This window comes from Tigriopus californicus, chromosome 3 (genome assembly GCF_007210705.1).
Source record: "Tigriopus californicus strain San Diego chromosome 3, Tcal_SD_v2.1, whole genome shotgun sequence".
Lineage (NCBI taxonomy): Eukaryota > Metazoa > Arthropoda > Copepoda > Harpacticoida > Harpacticidae > Tigriopus > Tigriopus californicus.
In genome coordinates this window covers 14,525,120-14,546,919 of record NC_081442.1, presented here as the reverse complement: position 1 = coordinate 14,546,919, position 21,800 = coordinate 14,525,120, and the positions used below count along the sequence as shown (strand labels likewise).

General features: G+C 42.2%; 2 protein-coding genes and 1 long non-coding RNA gene across 3 annotated transcripts; 2 read left to right on the top strand and 1 right to left on the bottom strand.

The window, feature by feature from the left end:
* The first annotated feature begins 213 nt into the window (after positions 1–213).
* On the top strand, positions 214–12,549 carry LOC131877662 (uncharacterized). Its single transcript, XM_059223407.1, has 4 exons — positions 214–1,444; positions 8,104–8,253; positions 9,874–9,999; positions 11,350–12,549. Exons 1-4 carry the CDS (start codon positions 1,238–1,240, stop codon positions 11,539–11,541), a joined length of 675 nt encoding a protein of 224 aa, XP_059079390.1. The 5' UTR covers positions 214–1,237; the 3' UTR covers positions 11,542–12,549.
* Positions 12,550–16,979: 4,430 nt separating this feature from the next.
* LOC131878192 (uncharacterized) lies at positions 16,980–18,664 on the bottom strand. Its single transcript, XR_009372969.1, has 2 exons — positions 18,412–18,664; positions 16,980–17,114 (listed from the first exon to the last, which is right to left on the bottom strand). It is a non-coding gene; the product is annotated as an uncharacterized LOC131878192 (long non-coding RNA).
* Positions 18,665–20,478: 1,814 nt separating this feature from the next.
* Positions 20,479–21,713, top strand: LOC131877486 (uncharacterized). Its single transcript, XM_059223168.1, has one exon. The coding sequence runs from the start codon at positions 20,546–20,548 to the stop codon at positions 21,668–21,670; it is 1,125 nt and encodes a 374-aa protein (XP_059079151.1). The 5' UTR covers positions 20,479–20,545; the 3' UTR covers positions 21,671–21,713.
* Positions 21,714–21,800: the final 87 nt, after the last annotated feature.

Genomic DNA, 21,800 nt, shown 5'->3' with positions numbered 1-21,800 from the left:
AATTGTGTCCTGTAAATTGTTTTACCGTAGCCAGCCCAAGAAGGAAATCTGTGCCGATTCAGCCCTCAACTTATCCGGAGCTCGGGCTACTCTATGGTCCATATAACATCTGAAACCGAAGAACTGAGAGAGAGTGAGAGACTCACATCCTGTAGTGCCATAGTGGTGGGTAGCATTGTTCATGTACTCACTCGGTTGGGGTGTGGACCCGGGCCACTAACTCAGCAAGCGCGCATTCCCTTCGTTGAGAACCGACAACCGTGCTCGGCATTTGCCGGATTCGGCAACGGCGCGCCGCGTCCCCGTTTCCCCGTGCCACTATTTTCCCCAGGCGAACGAACAACTTCGGACGCTGAGGTTCAGCCCATCCAGAGAAAGACTCACTCACGGGGAGGAGAGTTATTAGTTGTCAACTGAATGTGTGCGTATGTACTAGAAAATAACTATCTATCTCGAACATATTCGAATTTGGGTCTGAATCACGCATTTCACGCCCGGTGGTGAGGCTTGTGCATGTTTGGTGGTTCGACGACGAGATTTCCTAGAATTGTGAAGTTACTCATCGGGCTGGAAATTGCCAGACGCTTCTTGGTTCTTGAAGGCTTCAGTGGAAATTGCGTATATTTACGGGGGAGGAAGATTGGAACCGACGCTCGTCTTGCCACACCCGTTCGAAGACCAAGAAGGCGCCTTTCTTTCTCCTTCTTTAGGATTATATGGCCAACCCGCACTCACTCACTTGCTGTCTGACTGGCGTTCTCACTCGATCCAGAGTGTGAGTGTGAGAGAGAGAAAAAGGCTGAAGACCACCGAGCAAGGGCCACTGGAAGTGCCTTTGAAGCCTTAGCCGCCCTTTCTGCCTGAGTTCCAATAGCACGTGAACGAGCCTTCCCGACTTCCCTTAGGAGGGCTTTCTTGCTTGCTTTTCATCCTTGGGATTGGAGATCACAAGTACTGCTTCTACTATACTGTGGGAGGAGGAAGCAGAAGAAAATAAGTCTATGTACTTACGTTGTGGTAAAAGGCCCAAAGGTTGTCCTCGTTTCCTACTCCTGTTGTTGTGTGAGTGATTGAAGGCCAGAATCCTCAACAGGAAGTCCCTCAAGTGCTTTTCGAGTGGTGGTGGTGATTTTTTTTCATGAATAGTCCCCAGTGTTTTCCACGGAAGAGGTGCTGAGAAGCTGAGAAGCTCTCGATCTTTGCTGAGACTACCAGTAATCCCGACGACCAGTTGAAAATGAGTCTTTCAAGTCAGCAGAATGTGGCCCTTTTGGCCTTGTTTGTAAGTGTGACCAGCAGTTTGGTTCTAGTGGCGGGTGAAGGCAACGAAATCCCACCCGTGGAAAACCAAGTCAAGTCACAGAAGAAGGGCTTGCTCACCTCATGTATAGACGATTCGGATTGTCTCAAGCTGGGCGAGGGAAACAAGTATGCCTGCTTTTTGGTAAGTCACTCATCATTCATTCTTGCAGCGAACGAACGGGCTTACCTAAATCATGGACCACGTGACGGTCAGCTTTGGGGTTCTACGCAGGTTTCTTTTTTGTGTGTGTGTTTCTCACAGCTGCGGTTCTACGCAGAGAGTGGTTTTTTTATAATGACGTCATTATTACAAAACTCGCAACTTTTTTCGGTAACCGGAACGTTTTCCAGGCAAAAGGTGTATTTTTTCATTTCGATGTTGGGGCCGTAAGTTTGGGAAAACCGGAGTGTTTTGATAGACAAAATACCATAAGAGAGATTGGCCGATTATCATCATTGCTCTCGTGGTAAAATTGCAGATAAAGGAGTTTCTAATGACTGAATGGTAGAGGTCTCTTGTTTAATTTCATGCTTCATTTGCCCGTCTACAAAAACCTGGTGAACTCATTCGGATTGTAAGCTAGGAAGACGCTCGTGGAAAATTGATATTGACAAGACACACATGGAAGGGGAAATCATTTGCTTAGGATGGGAAAATTCTTTTGAAATTACTCAAATGTGTTGACTTTTCAAACCTTTTCAATCAAGATCAATGTTGACTCCGGGTTTTTCACCAAACATGAAGAAAAAACATCACAGGGAACAATCGTTCTTATGATTCAAACAAAGATCTCTTCAGCTCTGTGACAAGTGGCAAAACGCTTTTCCTATGTACAGCAGCCTTATTGAGGAGCACAGTTTGTGTCCCTCTCTCTCTCTCTTCCTCTCACACCTTTGATTGGAAAATAATAATGCACACAAGGAGCCACTCAACCCGACTTGGTTGCCAGCCACCTAACGAACTAACCAACCAACCAACCATTTTACACCAACCACCCAGAATGGTTTGGCAATAGATACAATTGGATTTTGAGACGCTCGACAATCAAGTGCGGAGAAAGTGCCAATTTGAGATTGCTATCAAACACTTTTTAATTGAACGTTCCACTCCCAGCGACCGCCAAATAGCCCTATATGCAGGATCTGCTTCGAAATCTGCGAAGCAGAGCTTCTGTTTCGTATTTCGTATTTCTCCTTCATTATTGCCTCCAGCACGTAGGCGTACATGTTTTTTGAGAATGTTGTTTTCACTGACACGAACGAAACCCCATTATATTCTTAGTATCTATTTTGTAATTCTAATGCTCAAAGTGGCAACACGGGAAATTCATTTCTTCGGATTGGTCAATGGAAAAGCACCTTCAAAGAAATGGCGAACTGCGGTTGGTGAACGGAGCTAGTCTGTTTGAACTCATTCATGAATGGAAATGTCCTGTAAAGGCGAGTTTACCAAAAGAGTCGGGTCCAAAATTTCATGGTGCATATTTGAATGACCACCAGCAACTTTTGAAGGCAGAGATGGAAAACGTTGTTTGCATACTAGACAAGAAAAATTTAAACCGGGGATAGCCAAAAGGGCAAGTGACAGGAATATTTTTCAACGTATCCATTTCATTGACAACTCTTGGAGGAATGGACAAAAAGATCATAAAACAATTTTGCTGACAGGAACTCACCTTGAAGAGTAGAAAATTGTTTCAAGACAGGCACACATTCCAGAATGAGCGATTTTCTAAAGAGGCACACCTCTCAATCTGTTTTATTGTTGTCATGATCAATCATCAGTCCAAAGTGGCTCTTTTACCGGGGGCCACAAAGGGACGAACATTCTTGGCTTTTGTCTCCTCACCCAAACCTCCATAAATTATCATTTTCATGCCATGATTCCATTTTTTCTGGCCATCCTCGGAGATGATATCTATTTTCTAGCCGAGGGTTTTTAGCAACATATCCAGTTACATAACCATGTGCTATGCAAATGTGGACTCAAATGAGCGATGAGTAGAGCGCACGTATAATGAGATCATGATTATTCATTACGGCCATTGCGTTCCAATCAATATATCTGACAGATCCTCCTCAAGGAACCACATCGACGCCAAAACTGTATTTCCAATGCTCTCTCGTGTCTGTCAAATACTGGTTGAAACGGAACTGGCATGACACTTTGGTTTGATATCTTCAACACCCTACCAATATCACGTTCGTCCTAGTGCCTTTGTGAGTGTCATTTACTACAACCAGACTAGGCTCTGGGGAAGCTTTTTTCCCTCTTTGTGCTCGATGGGGGTCGTCGATCCAAAAGGGCTACCACATACCACCAAAGGGTAGTAGCATTCAATGGACTCACCTCCTCAGATTTGTTTTCAATGTGGACACAAGTAGTATTTCTCCCGTTCTCCCGACCATCTGCCGAAGGATTTGGTCAATTTGGTCTGGAGGAAGGGGATCGGTCTGCGTGTCCCCTGTCATCTAAATCTCCACTAAGCCCTGCAACCATGAAATTCAGGTTTCTAATTCTCACAACCAACGATCTACTTCTATTGAACTCTTTAACAACAATCGATCCTCCCGGAAATATTTTTCAGCTTTTGACAACATTAAATCAGGGTTGCCAAAGACTAACTGTGAGGCCAGTAACCGAAGAACAAAAGGAATGTCAAGTGGATCTCTGGTCAATGTTCGAGAACACGAGGAGAAGATTATGTTGTGAGGCCACAGTTTCTGACAGCTTGTGTCTTGAGGGGGGTTGATTTCCAGTGTTGGAACCACCCCAAGTTTTGCCTCTTCCCCTCTCTCAAATGGCCGCCCCTTGCCTTAAAAATAGTTTCAATCCATGCATTTGGATGGGATGCTCGGCTCTGACAAGTCGTTGCCGTCCTCAAAGTTGACTCCTGTCACTCATTTAGGTGTCAAATCAAGCTCAAAAACTCCCAACCTTTTTGCCCATTGTAGAACACGTTTAGGTTCTTCGGATGGACATCAACAAACTTACTCGGTTGATGCCCGTTGGAAATCTGTGAATGACCTTAAAACCCTAGTGCCGGAGAATCTACACCCTCATAAAGCAGCAGGCACTTTGATCATGATTCATTTAGCAATTCCAACTCAACTTGACAGGCTTTTATATCCATCGCAACTACTACACACATACAACAATGGATCCCAGTTCATGACACAATGAGTATCAGGGGGAATGAGGGAGGGCTTCACTGAGATTCTCTTTTTTTATTATACACCATCATTGTTGGTGAAATTTCAAACCTCGTAAAGTTTTGGGGAGCAATGCATGCCAAATGACACTGTGTAAAATATCAGACAACATCTGTCACTTGAATTACCCAGAAATCGTTTGGTTCGCACCCAATCTTTGCATCAGACCAACATCATTATTGTGTTGTTTTGCTTCGAAGGAAATTGAAATTGTGAATATGCGATGAAAACAATGCTTGCCGTCGTTCATCCAATGACCAAGGAAGCCAAATCAAACAACATGGATATTAAGTGAGAAAAGTGAGTGGAATCTGAGAATGAGGAGAGGCCAGAGCAGAAAGAAAAAGAGGGGATGTTGCAACCCCAGAGAGGAACAAATTCGTTGTTGAAAACAGCAACGACATTGATGCTTCTGACAGATAAGGCACAAGTGATGATCATGATCACGATTTCAATCTGTCTGTACAAAGTCTTTACTGACGCTCTTTGGTTGCCCCCATGGATCTTTTGGGGAAAACATGATGTTGGTAGTGGTCGTTGAAACGTGGAATGAGCAGCAATCTGTGTCCCTTTGTTCGGCGGGTCTTGAAATGATGACATCACAAGCGATGACACAGTCGGCGTTATTCAACTTCCTCCTATTCCTGCCAGATCCATCAACATTTTGGACATTCCTTCCACCATTGAAATCAACACATGGAACTTGTAAACAAGTCGTCTTTGTCGTCTTGAAATGAGATATGGCTGGCATTCATAGCTCACCAATCCGACATGAGCATTACCCACATAATTGGGAATATCTTGAACCAATCCTGCAACCTTGAGACTCCTGGGATGCCTCAATTGAAGCGTCGAACCTCTTTTCTGAAGGGGGGTAAACATGCCTACCTTTAGCAACGACAACCTTCGAAGTGCCGTACATGTCCATCGCTATCTGGGCAGAATGTAATTGCTTCTGGCAAAACAGGGTGACAATAATTCATGTGTATAAGCACGAAAACAGGAATATGAGAAAACGGTGTGCCACTTTCTCAGAGGTTCATGTTTTTGCTATCACATGTGCAGTAACTTGAGGCTGGAAATGAATGGAAGCTTGTGTTTCCAACCAATCATTAGTCTTTTAAGACAAAGCAAGGATTGCTTATCGGCAAACCAATCCCATTTGCAGACCTTTTTGGCTGTCGCTTCCTTCCTTGCCCGCTTATTCTATTCTTCTGGAGAGCCAAATGGACGTGGTCAAAAAGCGACGAAAAACGGACCAAAAGGGTCAGAAACGACGCACTTAATTGAATACATTTTCTTGGCCAACCGATCAGGGACTTTGCAAGGATTCACTTGAGATGATGCGCAAAAACATGCCGATATGAGATATGAAACCCGGCAAGTGAAGTGGCCTGAATGCCCTGAATATGAAGATGGATGAGGCCTTGATTATTGATCATCATCATCATCGCAACATATTTTGCATCTGAAGTGAGAGTAGTAGTGAGTGTATGTAATAGTATGTACAGGGGAGAGGGGATTTATATCGAAGTTCTCTCGTTGTTGCCAAAGTCAGTCAGTCAGTTTCAAGGCTGAAATTGGCCGCTAACAACGAGCGACAAGCGAGGGTAACGAGCACTGTACACGGTTTTTTATTGCTAGAATGCTAAAAGCAAGAGGGGTCTGAGTAATTGGCCCGAAATGGATGCAATGTCAAGTAGTGTACTAGAACTCGTTTGCGCTCATCTCCTTGTCAAATTTGGTACGGAAGATGGGCTCCAACGAATCACAACTTTGTCGACTCAATCAACGAGAAACAGGGGACAACTCAGCAGGATAAACGTGGAAATGGAACACTCGAACTATCCTGGTACTAGTTTCTTTGTTGTTTGATGGTGGAAGTTCCTTTCATGCCAAGGATGATTGGTGCCACTGACATTGACGATCATGCAAGTAATTCACCTGGGCTTATTATTATACAACTCCTAGACTGACAAGGTACTGTCGAACTCGAGAAGTGTACATACAGCACTTGAGGGAGAGAGATAGGAGAGCTCAAGCAGGGGTCCAAAATGACAGTAAAATTACACGCTTGGTGACATTTTATGATGAACTCTCTTGGGTGAGCCCAGCTTGCTTGCTTGATGATGATGATGATAATGATGATGTTGATGATTCATTGTGGATTATTGGCATTTGCCTGGATAATTACTCGGGAGACGTGAGCACGAAAAACGGTTTTTGTGGATTTGGTGACTCGAAAAAAAAACCGAACCTGAGTGATCGTGATTATCATCGGCTGGAGACAAAAAGAGACACGAAGAATGTTTGACCTGTTCGAAACGATCCAAGATTAATGGGACTTGTCATTGGGTTTGTGGTAAATTGGGGACTTCTTGCTGGTCGAATCTAAAACTGTTGAAGATTGGTGGGAAAGAATGCTCAAGTCTCCACAGCAAGTGCAAAATTAACAACAGTTTCAGATCCATCACGATTTTCTGTCTCGAACGAGTGGCGGTGTGTGTTGATTTTCTCGGGGACGACTCCAGGGCTTGTCGATTTTTATCTCCCTCTGTTGCCACTTCCAAGTAAAAGGAAGTTGTTTTCTTTTCTTTTTCATCTTAGGGTTACAGAGGTCAACCCTCATCAAGTGAATCTTCTTTTTCACTCCCCTCTTGCCCAACTTCACACAAGAGCTCGGTTAATCATGGACAGTGCTCGCTCTCTTTTGATGTGTACAGATCCCAGTGCTTGACAACACTCTGATTTCCCGTCCAATTGGAAGTCCTCCAGATCGCCTTACATGGATGGTGGCTCCCTAGATCGGATCCAGTGTCATTTTAACAAGGCCCCGAAAGTGCTGAACGGGTTTTTGATGCACGTAGTTGTCCAATCTCAACTTGAAGCGATCAATGCTCATGCCCTCCTCGTCACTTTCTTTCTCGGAGGTTTATAGAAAAACCCACAAAAGTTCTCGACTTGTCTATCAGCGCGGACGAAGGCTCGACTGCCTGCCTCCAGAACAAAATGTTTTCACTTGAGGGAGAGCTACATCAACAAACACCTCCAACATGAAAGCCAAGCAAAGTAGTTCGGAGAGCTGTCAAATTGTTTCGAAGATCAATATGTCAATAATGCACCAACACAAGCCAAAGTCACCTTTTAGTAGAAGCTACGTATACACACACGCATGGAGTACTGTAGATATATGAGTACTCCTCTTTGCTACGACGAGAATGGAGAACGAGTGCGGAAAGGGAAATGTTTCGAGATGGCAGGGAAAAGGTCGCACTAATTCGATGTTATCGTCTTGACTCTCAGATCTCATTGTTGATCGATTTCGAAATGCCAGCCAGGGCTTCATTCCCGCAATCCGCTTTGCCTTGAGCGAATCATCCCATTTGAAATGATAATCAATCTGGATCGGGGCCATGACCACCACAACATATCGCTTGATGAACATAATTCCAAGCCTGTCAGGATGATTAAATGGGCCCCGACTAATGAATAGCTCGTCTCCGATTGCTCGAGGAGCAACGGGTCCATTTGGCTAGTTTCTCCGAACGGACGGACGAATAATTTCCTCCCATTCTCCTCCTCTTCCAGTATGTGTGCTATCCATGGCGGGATGACTCCAAAGTCCCGGAGGACGAGCGACGCGACACCTGTCGGAAGGATTCCGACTGCTCATCTGATCAGGAGTGCCATCGGCATCACGATAGGCGAAATATTGTCAAGGGTCTCTGTTTCGACGAGGTAAGCTCCCAAATACCATGATTTCATTGTCGTCTCTCTGTCTGTCTCATTGTGGCCTGGCAACAATTACGCCAATCGTTCAAGCATGGGTGGTTTAATTGCGCTACTACTGGCAGGATCTTTGAGAAATGGAGTGCCTCTTTCTGTTTCTTCTCCCGAGGAGTGTGATAAACGATCGACTTCTAAGGCCGCAAGTTCCGTAATTGTGCCTCTGACAGGATAATTTAATGTCATTATTCGTGTGTAACGTTGGCACTCTTTACCTTTCTACACCAATAACCATTGAAGACTGAAAGGGATTTCATTCCGGTAAAAGCTTTCTTGACTCCTTTGAATTGATTGAACCCGTGTGTCTTTGATTGGTCTGTTCCATTTTCAAGGCTTTTGGAGCCCATGTAAGGGTTAGAGAGATGAATGCCAAAAAAGATGGGATTGTCTTTGAGCGCAAACTTTTCGAAGTGCTTTGATGGCTAATTCTCTCCCTGACGTCCGCAGTGGACTTATATTCTCACATTCTAAATTCCTTTCTTATTTGAGTCCAGGGAAAAAAGAGCCGACGGATGGCATGTTTTGGAAAGAGCCATTCATTGGATAGCCATAAAGCAATAAAAGCAAGCATTCCCTGGCACAAGCCTACCAATGTGAGCAATCCACTTATCTCGTATGTTACGGAGGCTCTTTCTTTATTCGTTGATTTGAAAGACAACTCTTTCCAACCCCCGAAACAATGACCGCAGAGTAAGAAACTTTTTCTACCTAAATACGTATTCGATTGTCCATCTTCAAGCTCGAGGGCAAGTCAATCAAGAAACGATTTACAATCCAATTCTAGCCAACGACAGCCCAAATTTCAATTCCCCTCCCAACTTTGGGAAAATCGAGGTTTTTGGCGTGTTTCCGTCCGAAAACTGTGTTTCATCTTTCAATACGTCTGTCAATCAGATGTCCGTTTTGGAAAGACTCTGCATTGTTTGAGCAAAATGGGGAGATAATCGTCGTCTTTCCACAAGCAGAGGTTTGACTTCGAACTTATCATTGAGTAGTAGTCTTTTCGGAGCAATTTGCTTGGGGGATTTCATTATTTCGGAAAGTCTCCGACACATCAGACGAAGTCGCTGGCACTAAGACACAAATTGCTTCATGTTCACTAGTGTCGAATTTGGCCATTAATTCATGAAAAAAGGGATAGGTACTCTGGGTCTACTTCTCGGAAGAGAGTTAAATGGCTTCTCCATTGATAATTGGAATGTTGTGCGTAGCTCGTTTTAAAACGTGTCTGTCGATGGGCGGAGCGGCATAAATTTGCATTTAGTTTCATTCAGGTAACAGCAAATTTTGAATCGTTTTTGTGTGTTCAAAGAGAATTCTCCAACGGCGTACTACATGCAGACATCTACTGCATGTACGTACGTATGTATGTACATAATGTCTACTCTTCTGATGCGATCGAATGGTCTTTTGCGTTGGTTGAGAGTTGGAGGAATGGGATTAGTCCAAAATTGACACTTGACGAGCTTCACTGAAAAATGCACATGTTTGAAGTTCAAGTCACCAGACGCCGATGACGACCAAGACGATGCCATCTTCTTCATCCTTCGAATAATAATATTATTCTTTCAGATCAGTGAATGTGAAACTCCCAATGAATGCTCGGAGGGCTTCGGGTGTTGCGGAGGATACTGCTGCGAACAAAAATACTACGCACACTTCACGGATCTCCCTTGTGTCTCTCACCTGGGATGTCGGGTAAGAATGATGTGATCTGATTTGGCTCTGTCCTGTCTTGCCTTTCCGCCTTTTTTCGAGGACATATTGGTGATATTGTACAATACAGGGTCAGGCATTATTCAGGGTTCTGTTTAGGGGCCGAACCTGAACTATTGGACCAGGGTTCTAGCTTTGTAAACATACGATTAAAACGGATGGCAAATTTCTCGGTTTCTCTTGGAGGATTCCCAAAGGGAATCGATCGATGCTGAATTGAAAGGATACTTTTATTAGAAAAAATAATCCATTCCTTTTGAAACCAACCAACTTAGTAATTCCATTCATGATATGAAACGTGGAGTTCCATTGATACAGAGTTCCACAAAATAAAGTTTTTTTTTTTTCGAAACCAGAAACTTGAGTCTGGGAATCTACTTTGAAATCTGTTTGATGGCAAGCGTCTTATCAAGTTCCCTCGTAAATACCAGAATGCTTTAACGGCAACAAAAGGTAAACGATCAAAGCGAACTATAATTACACACCGCCTCAAGAGTGGAGCAATTTCTACAACTACGGCAACGATGCACCAACACACTTTTTTATGGCATGATTATGTGTTTCGTGAATGCTATCAGATGTAATTACCCGATCAGCCATGCCAATATCTGTCTATTCAGAGCAAGATCAAAGGAAGCTCATTTTCTCTCTCCAAACTGAGTCTCAGAAGCATCGTTTTGGGGTCAGCTATTTGGCATTAAAATCCGGATTGGAGGAGGGCAATCACGGAGAAGCGCTCCTCACACACTACAAATCATTGAAAAGTGGAGTTATTTGTTGAAGCGGCGAGTGCCAAAGACTCTGCGTGGCCAAAGAGACCATTTATCAGCTCTAATCCTAGATTTGGATCGATTTGGATGAGACAAAGTGGGAGTAACTTGTTTTCCAATTCACAATTGCCAATACCCTCCTCAAAGGGAGGACCTTTTGTCTTTCCTTTGCGCCTTTGCGTTGTGCTTGAATATAGAGTAATTTTTTTTAATAAAACAATTTCCTTTGAACTGTTCAGTTCCCTGAAGGGTAAGATTTTGAGACTGAACCTGTAAATGCGGGCATTCGTTAGGTTTAAAAAACGGTGTTGTGAAGTACCTTACATGTCAATATCAAATTTACCATGGAAGACGGAGGTGACTTTTCAGTAATAGCAATAAATACGCTGTCCTGAAGTTAAAAAGCTTATTTACAGTTGTTGAACAATGTTTCTTTTAGTAAATTACATCTTGAGGTGCATAGGATTTGACTTTTGACTTTATTTTGGCCAATCATTTAAACAAAAGAGCAAACCAGTTCCATGAACAGTCTTTTTTTCATCGTTTTTTCCATTATTTACAGGACCTTGGCCTTGGCCAATTTTGTTGCCCTCGTGACAATGGTACGGACGTGTGCTGCAATACCGACCCGAACCCGCCCACGACTCAAGCACCGGTACGTGCTGCCACCGGGGGCCAGTCATCTGTCGTTCCCTTCCATCCGGTTGCCAAATACGCTTTGGCCGCACTTTTGCTTTTGGCAATAAAGTTTTAAATCAGAGGGCTGTGTCACTCTCTCTCTCTCTCTCACTCTTATCTGTTTGTCTGTCTGCCTTTGCTTGTTCCCAATCAAAGACGCCGCCAAGAATGAAGACCAACTCCACCCATACGTTCAGATCAATATCATTCAACCCCATGGGAGGTCTGGCATGACCTTTTCTTCAAGGCTCATGCTCACTGCTCAACAGCTGTTCCTCATCTAGTCCAGTGACAGCTGATGCAGCTGACGTGTGTCAACAGCTGACATCGTCGATCAAATAACAGCTGACACGATCCTGGTTGGGATACACATGAATACGCATTTACGAGGAGAAGGAATAAAGGTCTCTCGTTCCTTCGCTTGTGGAGGCAAGCAAGACCTTTTGGTCACCAGCATATTGATAGACACTGTAGACTCTGTGTTTGATTTCATAGAAGGAGGTTCTCGCTCCCTCGTGCATTGAATGGTTAGTACTGAGCTTTAGTCACTGTCAATCTCGTTTTGAACAAAAAAAACATCAATTCTCGAAAAAATAACACTCGCCAGAAAAATGTCGAAACAAGTCTGAACTGTTTTTTTTTTCTTTCAACCCCTTCCCAAACTCGCCCAAACCCTGCAATCTTATACTCATTGTTCTCCTCAGTAGACATTGAATATTCGTCAATGTCTCTTTTATCATGCCACTGTTTCACTTGAACGAACGAATGAGAAATATCCCGATGAAAACCTTTCCCCCTCTCAACCAAACATGTCAACCACCCCTTCCCAGCAAGTATAAGCCTTTAATGAAGTTTTAGTCAATTTTCCTCCAAACTTTCCTCCTTGTCGTCCTCCTTCTTCGAACATCGTATTAATCGTCTCTACAAATCAAATTATTGCTTCAAAAAATAACAACAACATGGAATTCGACCTCACCCAAGATTTGAGAACTCGTTCTTTCTCTATTCTTGTGTTGTTTTTGAATCGTTAGTGTTCATTTCGGAATGGCTCGGCATCGAATAAATGAAGAATTTTATTGAAGAATATGAGAATATCGTGCCCGGATGTTGATGAACTATGAAACACCTGTGAATGTGCGTGAATGTTGAGTATTTTTGTGAAGACGACGATGATGATAATCTCTCTATTATTCTTCGGTATGTGTAAATAAATCATTTTGTAGTCTAACCGACCCTACTTGCACGCTCTTTCGGGATTCTGGATCCAGATTGGTCAAGTTAAAAAAAATTAGACCTTGCTTCTGTGAGGAAGTGAAGCAGATCTCCCAAAGATATGCTAATATTCCGTTCTGTGGCCACCAACCACTTTTCGACGACCCACCCTCCAGCCAAACGAGCTCCTCCGAAAGCTCATGTACTTAGAACTCCGACCAGATGTGTTCGAGATGCAGTAATGACCAGTACTCGCCACGGGCGGTCGTGTTTTTGACAGGGTAAAAACAATTGTCGCCATTGAACGAACCATTCATAATCCTCGTTAGCAATCATACGATGGTTCATCCTTACACAGGCCAAGACGACATCAAATGGCAACTGTTTTGAAAGTCCAATACATTGGGCAGGTCCAAGCCCCAACGACATTGGTTCTTTAGAAAACCAATGGACGAATATTGAATTGGAGTCCTTTCAAAAGTTTTTTGGGACGGTGATGGATGATCAATATGATGCATTTGTGATGGATTTGAAGGCGATGAGGAGGCTAGCATTTCAAAACTGGAGTCTCAACTGAGAATGAATGCATTTTGTTTAGTCTCGAGCTAAATTGAATTGCGCAAAATGCAAACAGTGCATTTTTGATCATTCTAAACGAATTTGAACCTTTACTAGAAAATGCAGGAGGCCGATAACTGAAACAAAAGAGTTAAATCTATGAATTCGACATTTTCTTCCATACACGAATTCTTGAGATGTCATTAAACGGTATGAAATGATAACTTTAAAGGAGCAGTGTTTGCTAGTATCACGATCCTAACTCTATACAAGTCGAGCTCCAACTCATTCAGTAAATTTGTACAAGGTCGAGCAGGCCTAAAGATGATTTTCCAGAAACTTTGAAGGTATGAGAGAGCTCTCGTATAGGGAGAGGTTAGACAGGTTGAAAGGTAGGGACTCTAAGTATTCAGAGACAGTACGGAAAGTATCTGATATTGTACATTTTCAAAACAGTTCATGAGCTTTGTCCCAACCCAGGATTTTGGGCCAATTGCAGAGACCGTAGAGGCTTAATGAGTGTTTTAAGTCAAATTTGGACGCATTTTTTTATCAAAATTCCTGATCCACCCTATATTCAAGGGCTAACCAGATCCGCCAACTCTAATTCCTTGATCGACCAGTTAATCTATGAATATAAGGTTAAGTGAGATGAATTAGTTTTTCGTTCTGGAGTTCCATTCCCAGTAACGATAAAGAAGCCCAAAAAAGGCTCAGTAGGGAAAAGTGGATGTAACTGATTTGGCTGTTCAGAAAAATCTAGAGTTTAATCGTTATTAGAAAAAAGAAGTGCCTGTCTTTTTGCCCCAACCTTCAGCGATTTCATGGCAACCACCAAGTAGAACAAAAAGTGTAAATATGCGTAAATTCTTCGAATAGTCAACGGCATTTTCGTAACGCCTTCATTACCAGAGTTGAAAATCACAATACAGTTATCTTCAAACGTAGAACTACGGAAACATTGCAGGAAATGCTATCCAGTTCCTAATTCTCATCTCATGCAAGCTTGAAGATCGTGACGAGAAGACCTTGCAACACCTGGTCTCACACAGTATTTCTTCTTTAACAAAGTTTTTTTTCTTCTCTCTGATCACTGGGCCTGCCTTGATTGTTGCGTGATCAATAAAATCCCGAACCTCTTAACCAAAAAAGCAAGACATTGCCAAAAAGTGTTATCATTTTAGCCTTTCTGGAGGAAAAATATCTCACATATGAGTACTTTAAAGCCAGGCCAGCTCTGTTAAGAAATTGCCACATTATCACCTGGCTTGCGTTTTTCAACTCCCCACGGATAGGTCTGATAGGTCTTGAGCGAGAACGCTTAAAAGCACAAAAGCACCAAATGGGAGATGTTACAATTTCCAGCGATCTTCTTTTTGTCCTGGACAGTTTCCAGCCTTCATTTCATCGTTGGGGACAGATTCTTTTGTGTGCTAGCGAGGTGTTGTCTTAAGTCAATCAACCCCTTGGGGGATTATCCCGGTCCACTCTTTGGGGATACAGAGACATTTATATATATAGTACGTTCTATGTGGCCAATAATCGCCTTCATCGTTTGCCACACTTTCCTGACCCCAATTTTGGCCACAAAACTCTTTCTTTGCCTCGACATTCCGGTCCAAGGAGCCGAATGAGAACATCAAACATGAAATGTGAGTCATAACTTGATCAAGCCTGGCCTCTTAGAAACTCACTCAGATCGTAGCCATGTGATCGACATCGACCATAAATTCCATGCATGAGTCAATGTGGCATTCATGGTTTGAACAGGTTGGAATGGATGGACATGTGAAATCAAAGTCAAATCGCGGCTAGGGTTATGCCATTCAAAACAATTACGTAAACCAAAAGGAACATTTAAGCAAAATGACCACAATGCGGACACGCGCTATTTTGAAATCACGTTCCCATCAAGCAGCGGGATGCGTCTAAATTCTCACTCTAGCATTGAGGTGTTCTATAAAGATGCTCGAGATTTATTTTGAGTAAATTCTATAATTCGTTACACCGACTAACGATCCCATGATAGCAGCCGATTTTCTCTCATTTCTGGACGGATTCGCTTCCCGGGATTGATTTGGTGCCGCTTGACTGCCTTCCATCATTAGGGCCAATGAGCTTAAGCATTATTTACAGGAGGATCCAACCTAACCCTTTTGGCTGTGCCAATTCTCAGAGTATGAGATGCCATCGTTTCCCTTCCTTCGTCTGTCATAGATAGGTTCACTTTGGCTAGATAAGCAGGAGTTTTGAATCTAATTGGAAACGCACCAAGTAGTTATATTTATAAGAGGTTACGAGACTGTTGAAGATTTTTTCTTCCGATAATGATTCCTGATTTGCCTCTTGCCTCTTTGGTATGAGAACTGTCTATGAATAGTTTTGAACAATAGTAGCACTGATGATCTCTGCTGGGATAACTGGGAGTCAAAGAGAGAATCAATGGGGTTATCAACAACAGGGCAGACCACGACACCCCCACTCGATGAAGAAAGCCCCAACAACACTGATGAAATTTAGTTGGTCATTAATTGGGACTTGGCCTATTAGAAGATTTGACAAATCCTCCCTTTTTCAAATTCACTCATTTGGGTCCGACGTAAACTTTCCCAAACAAAGAAATAAAAATCTCCAGGGAACCCGTTGAGAGGGACAAATTAATATTTTTTGAAATTCCCACTGTAGTTAGACCCAAGGTATGTAATTCTTTTTCGGACAATTGGCTTGAGATTTGGCAGAAGAGAGTTTACGTCTGACGAAGAGTAGTGATGGCCTGCGTCATCAGAGTACGACCGTAATTTCAGCATCCTGGGTGGCAAAATTTTGAACCTTTAATTTTGTCCCAAAACTACTCATTCTCAATATCCCTAGTTAACTCAAAAACACATTTTAAGTAAAAGGTGTGCCTTTTAAGTGCATTTTTGGCTTTCATTACTCTATATGTACCCTTGAATACATTTTGACCTACTACACTACGAAATAAAGCCATGTCAAAGACTTCTTCTACAGCTTTGAACATAAGTTGCGATTTGTTGATTTAAATTGCGATATATATGTGTCAAACCAGATTTCAGGACGTACAGGATACTTTAAACCATCATTCCTAACAACAAAATTCAGGAATTCATCGTCTTTAATCTTAAAGTGGTTTTTAATTATCTTTTGAAACCTTCCAGTCCTTTTTGACCTCGCTCACCCAAATAGCCTCAATACTGATGCACACGTCTGGCAAGAACAAATCTAGAAACACAGGTATCCTGTCACTAATCAGGATTTCTACTCAAAACAAATCACCTATCAAACTTGGGCGCAAAAATTGTCAATATGAGTCAAATTTGAGTTTCCCGCCTTACATTTTTCCATCTTTTGTCTTTGTGAGAAGAAATCTAAAGTGGCCATGCTGGCTCGAAATATCAACAGACTCTTGCATTTGGACAGGGTAGATTTTTTTCAGTGAGTGGCTTTTGGAATCATTGGTTAATGGTTTTCGGAGTATTGTCCGCTTATCTCGTGATTCTCCTCCCCCGCAGTTGGTCAAAGGAGAACTGTTCTGGGGTGTGGACTGCGCCTGACCATGTTCCAATGGTCAATGCGAGATTTTGAATAGCCTCACATCGTATAAACATTCTGGGTAGTTTGAGTCGATAAAGGTGTCATAACCCAATTCTTGAACATTTGGGCTGGCCACTAAAAACTTGGAATTTCAATACATGGTATCCTAGCAAGCGCAAAAAACATCAAGAATTCAACAAATATAACCTTGATATTTATATTCATATTGTATCAAATATAATATGATTTATAGGTATGCATGTGATTCCAGACTGACATTTCAATCTTGAGAACCAATCCATCATTTGGTTTCGAATCCGATGGAGCCTGACGAAGAAAAATTGGAGTCATAGAGTCTCATAGTTAATGTGGTAAGTCACAAAATAAGGTCCAAAACGGACAAGAAATATGACAATTAAGATAAAGGAAACCTGAGGCCAGTTTTCCGAAGCTCGTACTTTAGAGTTAGGGGCTTGAACATTAACTGGTATGAAACTAAACTCGGCAAAGTGGTGAGCGAATGCTCATTTTGGATACTGTCCAAGCCTTAACTTGGTTGCGAGGTGCGAGAGTTTAAAACTCGTCTCGGGCCACTTATAATCTTTCAATAACTTAATGAAGCGCCATCTTGCTCGAAAAGGTTTGGTGCTTTCCAACAATCAAAAACTAGTTTAGGGCAGCTTTACACTAGGATGAAAAACCGAGATTGAATCCGGTTTGAGGATTGAAGTAGGACTAGTGCTGGGGCGAGCTCTTTTTGTTCGACTTGAGTGTAATGAAAGACTGGAGTCCACCGCTGGACTCAAGTCTTTTGCCCAACTCTCCCCAGAAGGTACTTTCTAAAGATGCTAAATATAGATTAACCATCTTGAGTACTTTCATGAGATGCGCCATGGAACTATATTTGCTATCCTTTATTTATTGTGCATTTGTGTCAAAATTTTATTTTCAAAACATTAAAAGGCTAGGCAAAGCATATGGCTAGATAAAATGAGCATTAGCACCTCAGTCCACTTACTCTCCTCTTATCTAGTTTTCCACACCCAGGGAGTAACAAACCCTTGTAAAAGAAATAGCTATACCAACGTGGTGCTAGCTCATTCAATTTGTTCCCATCCCTGGTCTGAGTTTTAAATGCCCCTAACTTTTGGCACAGGCGTTCGATTGAGATCAAAACTGACTAATGCCTTCTAAGGCTACGTTTGAGTCAACTCACGCAACGAAAAATACATTTGATTGATTGGAATTGGAATTAATCATTCTTTTTTGTGGTAATGAAAATCGATATTATTTGTTTTTGGGAAATTAAATTAAGATATAACCGGGGCATTTTGGAGCAAAACAACGATGAAATTTGGACCACAAAATCCCATGTAACTAGGTAACGGTGAAATAGATGATATAATAATTCATATTCAAGAGCTAACTAAGTGTGCTCCTAAATTACATTGAGTAGGTTTTTGAAAAATTTTGTTTTTATAATGTTTTAGGTATGTAAATTTTTTATGTGGACTAGAATTCCATGAAGCAATAAAATCAAAATTGTTCCCCCTGATTTTCTGAGGTAGAAAAATTCCAAGATGTGTTTGGGAATTTCCATCCAAACTTTAAAGGGTATTTTTACCTCTGTGATGCAATATGAAGTCAATCTGCGTTGAACTTGAAAATCACATCTTCTCCCCTGGTTTTCCAAGTTTTCTCTCAAAACAAGTGTTTGATGTAGATATTCCCATTTTTTTTTAAATATTCTCAACCATGGCACTTTTGATCAACGAAGAATCCAACTGATCCTTATCAACTCAAACACAGCAATGGAGTGAAATTAGGTCCATTGTTTTTACCCATTGTTCGGTCGTTTGGATCAATTGACCGTCGATTTCCTTGCTTGATCCCGTCATCAAAATCATCATCCGATGTACAAGTGAAGGAGGATCTCGCCATCACGTGAGGTCCAAGAGCGCGCCTGCAAAAAGTGATCTGGCCATACAAGTGACCTTTGGACCCCAAAGCGTGTCATCCAAAAGTACTAGCAGTTTGTTGACATGCTAAGACAGTACACTACATACGAAACTGAAGGGTAATGGCATCTAACAGCGATGAGTTAATACATTTGCGTAATAGTACACTCTTGCCAATGAAAGTAATAGGTGATATGGAAATTGGGCGTGAATTGACAAACTTCGAGGGTCAGATTGATCACCAATCTAATTTCATTGGGTAAAATAAACATGGCGTAAGAACCACACCCAATCAATGAGGTCACGAGGGAGGAGCAGGAAAAAGTGGGATTTTCAACTTTAGCGCATTGGCAGTCAAAATTTTGATAATTTAGACACATTTGTTTATAAGTTCCTTGTAGAGAACCTCCTAGCAGACTCTTTGGGTCTGCTGTAAACAGAGGTTCATTCAACCGGTGCAATAAAAAAGGGTTAGCCTTGTAGAAAGGTTGCTAAAGTGGGGCCAAGAGGAAGAATCTGTTAACGGGATGGTATAGCTTACCAACTTGGAAATATGTTCATTAAATGAATGTTATGCAATGCCTTTTCGCAATACTAACGTTTATCATCGAATTTAACTAGGCTCGCATTACCCTGACCCCACCATATAAGAAAAAAAATAACTTTTATATGGTATCCACAATTTCAGGTTGGCCATTTGATCAGAGCTAATGACCAAAAACTGTGGGTTTGGCAACGTATGTGACAAGAAACAAAATCTTCAGAAATCTGACGGTTTTTGGAATTTTCTCTGGGTTTTCAAATTCCAACATTTTGGGTGCTAATAGACAGACCAATTGGTGAGGGCAAAATTTTTCCCCCTTTGTCGTGTATAGGGCTAGTCAAGTAAACGCGTTCATGGACAACTGACGTTATTCCATGGAGTAAAATCAAAGACAACATGCCCAGCCAAACCGCACTTTGCATGCATTGAGTTTTGACATTTTTTCCATTTTACATGCTTGTCCAAGCAAATAGCATTGTGGTATGGAGCCAATTTGATAGTACGTTCACCGAATTATACCAAACATGTTCATTTAGGAGGATTTTGTAGCACAACTCGCTCAAAATCACTCAATTATTGAAAATTCAATGGGCGAATGGTGCGAGTTGACTGTGATGTTTGTCTTAGTTCTCTCTCCCCAAAATCAGGGTGCCGGACTACATTTTTCCTTAAATTTCCTTTACTTGACATCCCCTATAGGAGATCTTGCCATTAATGGTCCGCGATTCGTATCTACATCTCCTAAAGAAACCTTAAATTGCTGCTAGTAATCATACACGCTCACAGTCCTTCAATAAGTCAGGATTCGGAAAAATGACTTTTACAGATATTTCAAGATTAATCAATCCGATTGATATACAGAAGAGCATTCTGAGACCAAAACGAGTATCGGCAGATAAGGCCCTCCGTTCGAGTTGAAACTCTTCTCGTAATATTATGTTCCTGAATCATATGTTGGAAATATAATGTTTCCTTTCTGCTTGTATTGCATGCCATGAACCAAGCCTACTCTAGGGTAGTATCGACGATGTCATTGGGTAGACTGGCCTTCTGCAAAGTACGTCTCTCCACGTTTGACGTACAATTACTTTCTTGCCAGCGCTACTGTTCACGTTGTCAGAGAGTGAATTTCTCGCGGCTCTCTCTCTCTCTCTCTCTCTCTCTACTCTTTTGCGGCTTCAGCTACAAAAGAGCTCTGAATCAGGGAGCAGTGGCTCATTCCCCTCCATCCATTCAAAGCCTTCATAGCTCCGGCCATGAGTCCCAATTCCTCGGCCACTGAGGCTCCCACTCCTCCCATTACTCCGGAGAAATTCACGGAATCGGATTTTCAAAAAGGCGTGCCCAGAGCCATTCCTAGTATCCTTGAACTTAAGAAGGCTCTGCCGGCTCATTGCTTCCAACCTGATCTGACCACATCCTTTTATTATGCGTTCAAGGACTTGGCCTTGGTGGCTGGTCTTTACATCATCATGTTGGCGATGGAGCTTCAGCCTTACACCTTGTTGAAATGGGCATATATTCCAATTTATTGGTATGTAAGTGGTACTTTGATGGCTTCGATCTTCATAGTGGGACATGACTGTGGACACGAATCCTTCTCAAATAACAGCCTCATCAATGATATTGTTGGCAATTTTATGCACACCATCATCCTTGTGCCTTATTATCCTTGGAAGTTATCTCATCGCCACCATCACAAGAACACAGGCAACATTGACAAAGACGAAGTGTTTTATCCAGTGCGAGAGCAGCATCGAAACAAGGATTCAGAATTGATGATTCCCTACTTCGGCTTGGGTATTGGATGGATCTTTTATATGTTCAAGGGCTACTCTCCCCGAACCATCAACCATTTCAATCCGTTCAACCATCTCTTCATCAAGCACTCCGTAAATTGTATCATTTCTATGGCGTGTTTGACAGCTTGGATGGGGTTAGTGGTGATTCCCTATGGATCAGCTTATGGATTCTCAAGACTGGCCATTCATTATCTTATGCCGGTGTTTGGATTCATGTGCTGGATTGTGTTCATTACATTCTTGCATCACCACGATGAGAATGTTCCTTGGTATGGAGATGAGAAATGGGACTTTGTCCGAGGCCAATTGAGTTCGGTGGATAGGAACTATGGATGGGCTCATGATGTGCTCCACAATATTGGCACGCATCAGATCCATCATTTATTCTCCAAGGTGCCTCATTACCATTTGGAGGAGGCCACCAAAGTGTTTCGAGAGCGCTATCCGGAACTTGTCAGAAAATCAGACGAACGTCTCATTCCGGCTTTCATTCGCATTTTTCACATGTTCATGGATCAAGTTTGGATCCCTGATGACGCCCAAGTTCACTCTTATACGCTCTCAAAGAAATCATTGTAACGACTAATGTGTTCAATATAAAACATGCATATTTGAACAAAGACCAGACGGTCCATAACGTTTAATCTATTGTCGATGGAGACAGAAATTTCAAGGGTTTCTTTTAAATGGGGAAAATCTCTCAAGTTCC